The 11,222-nt window shown below is 34.5% G+C and overlaps 1 protein-coding gene across 1 annotated transcript in view; it reads right to left on the bottom strand.

The window, feature by feature from the left end:
- Window positions 1-427: 427 nt before the first annotated feature.
- The window catches only part of Cenpk (centromere protein K), a 22,440-nt gene continuing 11,645 nt past the window's right edge, over window positions 428-11,222 (bottom strand). Inside the window, exons 5-11 of the mRNA XM_013025234.1 lie at window positions 11,079-11,094; window positions 10,096-10,142; window positions 8,452-8,534; window positions 8,254-8,352; window positions 7,369-7,501; window positions 4,687-4,737; window positions 428-1,089 (exon numbers count right to left, since the gene is read on the bottom strand). Coding sequence (XP_012880688.1) covers window positions 931-1,089; window positions 4,687-4,737; window positions 7,369-7,501; window positions 8,254-8,352; window positions 8,452-8,534; window positions 10,096-10,142; window positions 11,079-11,094 — 588 coding nt within the window. The 3' untranslated portion in view covers window positions 428-930. The remainder of the gene's footprint in view (window positions 1,090-4,686; window positions 4,738-7,368; window positions 7,502-8,253; window positions 8,353-8,451; window positions 8,535-10,095; window positions 10,143-11,078; window positions 11,095-11,222) is intronic.

Raw genomic sequence — 11,222 nt, 5'->3', positions numbered from 1 at the left:
AAACAAGAGGGGTATTAACATATACTGTCAGTGGTACTTAATACAGAATATAAGATTGCTTATCCACTAGTTTTCCATATTCTAATTTTTAACAAACATAGAAAAGAAACAATATATATGAAACATTTGCTCAGTATTTTTAAATTATCTTTCTAATTGGATGGATATTTCAATTTTAAGACTATCTGCTGATATGGTTGAGTGCTTGCCTACCTTTAACAAGGTCCTAGGTTTGCTCCCTAGCACCATAAGAAAAAAAAAATCTCCAAATTAAATGACCTTTCATTTTTTGGGAGACAGGGGGGGCAATAATATTCTGGAGCTTGACTCAGGGCCTTAAGCTTTTTCAATTAAGTTGGTGCCCCACTACTTGAGCCATGCCTTTAGTTCTGACTTTTTGCTAATTAATTGGAGATAAAGATTTCAATCATTTGTCTACCCAAGCTGGCTTCAATCTGGAATCCTCAGATCTCAGCCTGTAGGAATGAGCCAATAGTCTCCAATACAACAATTCTGGAAAAATATTAGCAACTTCACAAATTTACAATTTTTCAAAGAACATTGAGTACACACTTGATAAACAATCTACAGTATTTTTCACTTGCAGTTGAAAACATAAAAGTACTGAATGAGTAAAAAAAAATATCACTTTATAAATGAATAGTTGGCAGTTTGCGTTATTTAAGTTTTAAAGTAGATCAACCACCTTGCTCGGTGGTAGCACACACCACAACCAGCACTGGAGAAATGGATGCTGAAAGATATGGAGATGGACACTAGCCTGGGCTACACAGTAAGAACTTGTTTATAAAACAGCAAGAGGAATATGAACTACTAACTATGAGCTATTATTGACTTATTCAAACAGTGCTATGTTTCCTTTATCCTTGGATAACAAGATTCCTTACAGTATGAAAAGAGACCATCCTTTTACTGATGAAAGGCTTCTAATCTTATTCGGTTTGGATCTTCAGGATGTCTCAAGGCAATTCCATTGCGCAGCAGCAGCTCAATATAAGGTGGCCAAAAGGAAGCATTAATTTGGACATAGGGATCATGTGGAACATCAAACATTCTATTTATAAGGATCTAGGAAAAAAAATATTCAAAATATACTTCAATTGGGAATGAAGTTTTCCACCAAAGAATATTGACTTCTTACTTTGAGTAATTGCTTAATTTTAAATATTACAGTGGTTTGATTTTTTTTAAGACTACAAATATGACTGGATATGAAAAGTTTTTAAACAAATGTCTGCATCTTAAAACTTCTGAAAACATTTCCTAAGCCCTGGCTATAAAGCATTTACAATTCTTCTATTTCTTTTAGGATTAACAATTTTTAGGATAAAAATAAGAATATTAAATATAAAATTCATAACATAGTTGGAAATGACATGCCTATGAAGCACATAGGGGGGAGGGCTGATTCCCAGCAAAACATACACACACTCACACATACAGAGTTAAAAATTAAAATTGGGCACTGGTGGCTCATGCCTGAAATTTTAGCTACTTAGGAGGCTAAGATCTGAGGCTAGCAGTTCAAAGCCAGGCAGGAAAAATCTGAGAGAAACTATCTCTAATTAACCATGAAAAAGATGGAAGTGGAAGGTGTGGTTCTAATGTTAGATTACCAGCCTTAACTGAAAAAGCCAAGTGAAAGCTTGAGGCACACACACACACACACACCAAGCCTTAACTGAAACACACACACACACACACACACACACACACACACACACACACACACACACACACACACACACACACACACCAAAAATTGACAAAATAACTTGAAGAAGTTCAAAGTTGGCAAGTGTGTCTTGGATTTCAGAAAAATGAAATCCTGAAGTAAAATTAGAAAGGCTGTAAAAAGAAAGACACAAAAAGAAAAATAAAATCCTCAAAACCCATCTAATCTATAGATAAATCTTCAAAGTAGTCAAGTGTATCCTTATATTGTCCTGCAGTTCCCCTCCTAATTATCTTTTTTATTTATTTTGTGTGGGTACGCCAGTCTTAGGGATTGAACTCAGGGCCTGGGTGCTATCCCTGAGCTTTTGTGCCCAAGGCTAGTGCTCTACCACTGACCCACAGCACCATTTTTGGCTTTCTGGTGATTAATTGGCAATAAAGAGTTCCATGGATTTCCTTGCTTGAGCTGTCTTTGAAACATGATCCTCAGATCTCAGCCTCTAGCTAGGAATACAGACTTGAGCCACCAGTGCCCCAGATTAAGCTTCATAATTTTTTAAAAAATTGTATCCAATAGCCATATGCTACTGAAAAATTATCCACATGTACATGAGTTAATATTTTTCAGTATTTGTCATGTGAAGTGACAATTTTCATTTAATATGGTTATGACATCCTTCTGGGCACAAGTGGCTCATACCTATAATCCTAGCTACTTGAGAAGCAGAGAATTAGAGTATTATGATTAGAGGCCAGCCCTGGCGTAAAAATTCACAGAACCCTTTTTCTCAACTCATAGGTGGCACAATGGAATATGCCTATTATAGTATACTACCTGGGTGGCTGAGGTTGGCTAGATTGCTTTTCCATGCTTGTCTGAGCAGAAAAGTATGCAAGACTCCATCTCAACACAGGGAACTTACATGAGTGTAATATGCCAGTTATTCCAGCCACTTCAGGAGCCTACTGTATGTAACTGTAGTCCAGAAAGAGGCTGGGGAAGAATCAAGACCCTGTATCTGAGGATCACAGTTCAAGGCAGGAAAGTCCATCAGATCTTATCAACAACAAACCACCAAAAAACCAGAACAAGAGTTGTTGTTCAAATGGTAGAGCACTAGCTTTAAGAAGAAGTGGGGGGGGGGGGGCGCTGAATGGCCTGGGAAGGTGGCTCAGTGGTAAAGTGCTTGCCTACCATGCATGAGGCCCTGGATTCGATTCTCAGCACCACATACACATAGACAGGAAGAGGGAGAGAAGGAGGAAGAAGAGGAAGAGGAGGAGGAAGACGACAAGGAGGAAAAGGTGGAAGAAGGGAGGGAGGGGCAGGCGCTCGTGGCTCATGCCTGTAATCCTAGCTGCTCAGGAGGCTGAGATCTGAGGATCACTGTTCAAAGCTAGCCTAGGAAGGAAAGTTCATGAGACTCTTATCTCCAATTAACCATCAGAAAACCAGCAGTGGTGCTGTGGCTCAAGTGGTACAGCACTTACCTTGAGCTGAAGAGCTCAGGGACAACACCCAGGCCCAGAGTTCAAGCCCCACAACCAACCAAAAAAAAAACAAAACAAAAAAAAACAGAAGGAGGTGTTAAAAAAAAAAAAAACCCTAGCTCATGCACAGGGCCTAGGCCCTGAGTTCAAGACCCAGGACTGGCTCAAAAGAAAAATAAGATTTGAGGTACAGCTATTGCAATGGTTGAGTACCAGCCAAGCAAGTCTGAGGCCCAGAGTTTAAATCCCAGGACAGACAAAAAGGAAGAAATGAAAAGCAAAAACATTCCAAAGTAAACACAGAATTTCAGTATAAACAGAAAAGGCTAGTATTATGCTAATAGATTCTAATTATATATCCAATAAATGTTTATATATTTCCTTTCAAAACAATATAACTCATTAAGAAAGATACACTGAGTTGTGGAGATGGGAGGGAAGGGATGGTAGGGGAAAAACAAAGGAGGCAACATTGCTTGATAAGGAATGTACTCATTACCTTGCTCATGTAATGGTAACCCCTCTGTACAGTATTTTCACAATAAAAAACTTAGTAAAAAAAGATACACTGAGGCACTACTTACTGGGATAAAAGCAAAGAATTTTTTTTTTACCTAATATAATGAAAAAGTTATTTTTTCAGGTACTGGATTTTGAACTTAGGACTTCACACTTGCTGGGCAAAACCTCTGCTAAAGACACATGTTTCAGCCCTTGAAAGTCTATTCTAAACTTACCACCTTTTTTTTAAAAAAAGTACATTATAGTTAATACCTGTTCTTCCTAAATTCCTCTATGATCAATTTACCATGGATTTATGATACCGATAATTGTTCTATCACTTGATCCATGCCTTAAACTCAACTTTTTTTGCTGGTTAGTTAAAGATGGAATCTCACAGACTATTTTCGGACTAGGCTAGCTCCAAACCTCACTCCTTCAGGTCTGAACTTCCTGAGAAGTAAGATCACAGTTGTCTCATTTAAATATTTTTAAATATATTAAGTACTTAATATGAGTTTAATAATGACAAGTTCAAATACATTTTTAACAGAAAAAAATTTATAAGACAAAATTTATAACACAAAATGAACTTCAAACAGAAAAAGCTGGAATTAATCCTTCTGTTCATAATGATAAAAGAGTGTATTTAAAGAAAAATTTGATTACTTTCTACAAGTGTGGAACACTCACTCAAATATTTTAGAGTATAAAGTGTTGATAAGGTCTGTCATTATAACAACACAGGATTTTAATATGCAAGTATTAAATAATATCACATGTTGGATATTATCACATGGGCTGGACTTCAATGACAATTTCTTTTAAAAATAAGAATATCCTTCCTAATATAGGAAAACACTAATACCAATTGTATAGTAGAATTAATTATAAATATATTTAATAATGTCAAAGAATTAAAGCAAGATTTTTGTTTTTAAGCTTCAGTGCAACTATTCAGAAAGGACTAATTCTAAAACTATACAAAACACTTACCTCAATTATCTCATTCAATGTTATCAGCTGTGCAGTTGGTTCAACTTTTGTCTTTAAGAAAAATGAAACATCTGACATTAGCATAATATTGAATTATATTGCAAGACTTTTTAAATTAACATTTCTTAGGTATAGTAGTATAAGGTTACTTTTACAAAGCTCATAATTAGGTGATTTTTAAAAGGATCTTGAACATAACCTGTTGTACTTAAGTAGGATTCATAAAAAGAAATTTAAAGTTTCTATGACATATAAAACATAACTCAAGCTATCCATAAACTTATAATATATTGCACATATTATACATAAGTACATAAAAATGTAGTTTTTAAATCCCCTAACAAACAACATTGTGAAAATGCGCAATCACAAGCTGGCTGGCCTTAAGCCTTCTGCACAGCATATTCTGTCTTAAGAGCAATGTCTTGCTAATCTTGAGATTAAAAACAAATTCTAAACATTTTTAAAAATTCAAAGAAAATAAAAACTTGACTGAGCATAGTATTGTACTCAGAAAACCATAGGAAGCTATGGTAGGAACATCAAGAGTTCAAAGCCATCAGCTTTGAACATACTCAATAATTTCAGATCAGCCTAGCCTACATGACACAACAGAACAGGATGGTACAAACAGATAACCATTTGCCATTTTAATTGTTAAGCCAAGATTTTACTGTGTTTCCAGGGCTAATGTCAAAGTCCTGAATTCAAGTAATAATACTATTCTCTTTAGCACCTCAAACCCTTTTCTGGTTTTTTGGGTTTTTGTTTGTTTATAGTGATGGAAAACAAAAACAGGCATAGAGGATGCTAGAAAAGTGTTTACCACTGATTTAACTTAAGCAAGTATCTTACCATTTTATAAAACGTGCCAAGAGTTATTCTACATCATTCTAAGAGTGAAGAGCTAGGTGCCGGTTACTCACACCCATAATCCTACTTAGGAGGCTGAGATCTGAGCACCACAGTTCAAAGCCAGTCTGGAAAGAAAGACTTTTATCTCCAAAAAATTACCAAAAAAGCTGAAGTGGAGCTGTGTCAAGTAATAGAGCACAAGCCTTGAGCAAAAGAAGCTCTTCAAGCCCCAGGATCAGCAAAATAAAAATATAAAGAGTGAAGATATCAAATATGACTTAATAACCCCATGATGATTTCTGGTAATCAATGCATCTTTTTGGTGCTTGAAACCTCTGGCTGTATGAGTAAAGAAGTTTCATAGGTTAAAAAAATATAATTGAAATAAAAATGGGGAAAGTATAATTAGAAAATTTATGAGTTAACTGATGCAAAAAAGGATAGAGAGAGGCAAGAAATCATGACACTCAACTGGTCACTAGAAGAGTGATAAAATAGATGACAAAAGTCCCTAACAAATATGATGCCAAGTATAATTTCAATGATAGGGGAAACAACACCTATTAAGAAAATTAGAACTTCTTTTTTCCTTTCCTTAGTATTCTCACATTTATTTACTGTCTCTGAACACACCCTGGAGGAATAACTCAGTGGCAGAGCATAGGCTTAGCTCAATTTTCAACAATAATTTTTAAAATCTGGTGTGAAATGCACAACTGAAATCACAGCACTCGACAGGCAGGAAGAGGCAGGAAGAGCCTGACTTTAAGACCAGTCTAGGTTAAGTAATAAAACCCTGTCTGAAAAAGAACTCAAATGTTATATTAAAAATATGCGAACAGAAAAAAACAAAGGGTTTTCTAGGTAGAAAACAAAGTATAAGTCACAAAAATGTGAGAAATCATTACATAGTTGCTGAATCTGCAGCAGAATGGTTGGATTCTCTAAAGATATAGACAAAGAATGACGAGGTAAAGCTAAACAAAGCCTAATGTATAAATCCATTAGCCTAAGAATCGTATAGACATCCTACCAGAGACCAAATATTTTTAGCTAAAAAAGACTAATACACTTATATTTTAGAGAGATCGTTCTGGTGACATTTTCAGCAATTTTTAAATTTTTTCAATTTCAATTTTGAAAGTTTTTATTCATATGTCGCTTTAAAGACTAGAGTTGAAGTATTCATAATCCATCACTGGATAAAACATTTGCACTTGTGGAAAAGACATTTTATCATAATTATTATTTAATCTAGATTAAGCTAACTGCTTAAACAAACATATTTTTGCCAACATTTAACTTACTTTTAAATATACATATAATCATTATGAAAAATTTGGGCAACATCTTGCCCATGTAATTGTAACCCCTCTGTATGGTATTTTTACAATAAAAAAAAGAAAAGAAAAATTTGGGCAACAGTAAAAAGCAACAATCAAAACCATATACACAAAAAAGGCTACTTAAGACACAAGTATTACTACATTTTGGGGTACAAATTAGATTCAATTTATAAAATTTTAAATAAAAATCTGTTTTCCATTTAGCAATATACTATAAGGACTTTATCAATTCCTCTGATAATATTCAATATATTATTTTTAATCCTAAATTTCTCCCTTCATACAGAGATAGTTTTTTAAATGCATTTAATCAATACCATCTTATTTAATAGCCAAGCAGATTCTTATTTTTTAGTAAATAAAATGGGATGATGGCAAATTTCTGCCTTGTATTCATATATTTATATTCAAAACATGTAGGCTTTCCCTTTGAGCCTAACAAAAACAGAACCAAATACAATAATCTACATGAATGTCCTACCTTTTTCCTTTTAGTTTTTCCACCAGGCAGAGGAAAATAGTATTCAAGAAATTCACCCAGGGCAATCAAGAGTTTCTCCTTAAATTCTTTTATAGTGAGTATTTTAGCTTTCATCTCATTAGTCATTTCAAGTCTAAAAATATTAAAAGAAAAATATGTAGCTGAAAAACACCATATACATATTCCCAGTGGTTCGTAAAGTTAATAAAAATCTTTGTTGAAACTTCATTTCCTCCAACTAAATAGCTTTATGAAAGTAATAATCTGTACATAATGTAAGAAAACTAATACTACTTCTCAGTTAAATCGTTCATAAAAGATTATGTAATAGTGTTTGAAAATTAGTGCAAGCCAGACCCCAGTAGCTCATGCCTGTAATCCAAGCTACCCAAGAGGAGATATGAGGATAATGGCTCAAATTCAGCCCAAGAAGTCAACTTATGAGACTTAACCATCAAAAAGCAAGTGGAGCTGGGCACTGGTAGCTCAGGCCTGTAATCCTAACTACTCAAGAGGCTGAGGTCTGAGGATCATGGTTCAAAGCCAGCCCAGGCAGGAAGGTTCATGAGACTCTTATCTCCAATAAACCACTCCGAAAACCGGAAGCACTGTGGCTCAAGTGGTAGAGTGCTTACCTTGAGCTGAAGAGCTCAGGGACAGCACCCAAGGCCCAGAGTTCAAGGCCCACAACAGCACAGACACACACACAGACACACACAAAGCCTAAGTGTAACTGGGCTCAAACGGCAGAGCACTAACCTTGGAAAAAAAGCTTTGGAACAGCACCACCCAGACCCTGAGTTCAAACTCCAGTACATACACATACACACAAAGTTAGACAAGGCTCATACCTTCTTTTCCTGTAATTCATGTAACACAAATTACCTTGATTTAGAATGTGCCTCAATCTGACTTTCCAGTTCACTTTGGATTGTAGTAAGTGTGTCCATTATTTGTTGCTGTTCATCCAACCACTGCTGCTCTCTTTAAACAAAGAAAAACAAAGCAAATAGCCAAATGAAACTATAAATAACAATTAAACATATGAATTAATGGTTAGTCATAATTTTAACACAAATATACCTTGCAAAGTCTTCCTTTAACTTTTTATTCTTTGACTGAATAGTGGGTAGTATAATTTCAAGATCATGTTTCAATTTTTGTAACTGGAACAAAATAATTGATGTTAATCTCTCAGTTTTTAATCCTATAAAAATAGTTTTGTTTCTGAATTTATAGATTAGTTTAGGATACCTCAATTCAGAAGTCAATAGTAAAAATGCTCAGCAGAAACCCTTTGAAAGGTTTAAAAGTAAGTGCTACATTTTTGTGACATTATAAATCTATAAAGAAACCAAGTGTTAAGTATAAGTCTGAAATTCTATGCCTCTTTCTACGTGCCTTCCTATGTATCACTTCCATTTAGCTATTCATCTATACCCTTTTGTAAGTTTTTTTTTTTTTGGTTGGTTGTGGGGCTTTTGTTGTTGTTGTTGGTCGTGGGGCTTGAACTCTGGGCCTAGGTGCTGTCCCTGAGCTCTTCAGCTCAAGGCTAGCACTCTACCTGAGCCACAGCGCCACTTCTGGTTTTTGGAGTGGTTTATTGGAGATAAATCTCACAAACTTCCTGCCCGGACTGGCTTTGAACCATAATCCTTAGATCTCAGCCTTCTGAATAGCTAGGATTACAGGCATGAGCCACCAGCACCTGGAGGTTGTGGGGCTTATTGAACTCAAGGCCTGGACTGTATCCCTGAGGTATTTTGCTCAAGGTTAGGGATCTATCACTTTGAATCATAGCACCACTTCTGGTTTTCTGGTGGTTAACTAGAGGTAAGAGTCTCACACACTTTCCTGCTCAGGATGCCTTTAAACTGCAATCCTCAGATCTCAGCCTCCTGAGATGCTAAGATACAGGCATGAGCCACCAGCACCCAGCCCAAAGTATCTTTTTATAATAAATAAAATGTGTCTCAAATTCTGTGAGTCTCTCTACCAATTACTAAATTCCACTGCCACATTTTTTTCTGTATTTATCAAGGGATCACTTCTACAGGTCAGTACCAACTTTGTGCCGGTAGTCCTGGACTACTATCACAAAGAACCATAGATTGGGCAGCTTAGAAAAAGTAGAAATTTCTTAAAGTTCATTATGCTGGAAAATTTAAGATTCAGGTGCCAGCATATTTCCTAACTGGCAAAATTACTTCCTTATACACAGTGTCTTCCTGCTGTATCCTCATATGATGTTAAGAAAAACCTTTTGATGTTCATAGACACTTGGAAGGTATTTGTCCCATTTAGAAGGAGGACAAAATCACCGAGAAGTCTAAACTCCTAAAATGCTTATATTAGGGATATTTCAACACAGAAATTATTGTTCTAGGAGGAGGCAGAGCAACACAAATATTTACTCCACAGCAGAAGATGTGTTCAGTCATTTAGCTGTGTTTAGTCCTTTTGTTTTTAGGAATAATCAGCTAAAAAAATAGAAAAGCAATTAATGTTTACATATTAACTAGAAACATCAACAATAGTTCTGATATGAAAATTGACCTCAAATTTAAGTCTCTAAAATATTCAATTTCGTATTTAAAATTATTTTAATATTTATACTTTAAATCTTCACATGTAAGGGTAGTTTCATCCTAACACATTATAAACTGATTCTAAAACAGTTCTAGTTGTAAGTAATTTGAAGTTACTACAAATTTTTGCATTATTTACCTCTTCCTTCCCTAATGTAGTTAGAACATCATCAGTCAGAGGAATTACTACAAAAACAAAACACAAAATTATAGATATAGTTAATTCACTATCATTTGATTTTGTGGTTTTCTAAGCTTACTCACACTTCATTTAAATACAGACGTTTTATGGTGTGTTTGTGTGTGTGTATATATATATATATATGTATATATAGTTTTAAGGAATTATTTGTAACATCTTTGCATATCTAACAAAGTAAATGTAACTTGGGGTAAACTTAATCATAGTTATAAATTTTGTTTTCAGTATCAGTTTTTCTAAGTTCTCAAAAGCAATCAATGATCTTGTGCTCCTCAAATTTTTCTCTAGTCATATGATTGAAACTCTGTATACATATCCATACATACTGTATACATATCCATACATATATACATATAAACAAATATAAACATAAAAGCTTTATATCATTATTGGCTTTACAAGACTAGAATCTTATCATATTTACTATCCTTATTTTCACTCAAGCAGCATTTGCATAGAAATACTTCTTAGACATGTGGTAACATCTAATTTATCATTTTAATAACTGTTTAATATTCCATATTGAAAATGTGTTGAGTGATTCACCTAAAACTGAGCACTAACTTGGTACTTAGCTTTTAGTTATAACAAATAAGAATATATTAAGTATTCTTTTATGTCTTTATATACAGGCATTTTTATTTCCATGGAACATATTTCGAAAAGTGGAATTTTGCAGAATTATGTACTTTGAATTGTAGAACATGCTACTACATATATCTCTAATAGGTACTTTCTACAGAGAGTCTATTACCTAAATATATTCCAAAAATAGATAGGGCAATAACTTAAACACATAATAAAAAATTATACATAATTTTCTACAATTTTTACCAGAGAAAAAAAACCTAGCATTTAATTTATCTAGCATTTAATTTATAGTGAGAAAATTGTTCAGTCCTCACAAGAAGAAAGCTTACCTTTCCTAATCAATGTCTATTTAAAATAACTTCAAATGATAGACTACTGAAAACTTTTTTTTTTTTTTTTTTGCCGGTCATGGGGCCTGAACTCTGGGTCTGGGCGCTGTCCCTCAGCTCTTCAGCTCAAGGCTAGTGCTCTAC

This window comes from Dipodomys ordii, unplaced genomic scaffold (genome assembly GCF_000151885.1).
Source record: "Dipodomys ordii isolate 6190 unplaced genomic scaffold, Dord_2.0 Scaffold83, whole genome shotgun sequence".
In the NCBI taxonomy this organism is placed as follows: Eukaryota; Metazoa; Chordata; class Mammalia; order Rodentia; family Heteromyidae; genus Dipodomys; species Dipodomys ordii.
The sequence above is the reverse complement of the archived record's forward strand: the minus strand, read 5'-3'. Positions and strand labels throughout refer to the sequence as shown.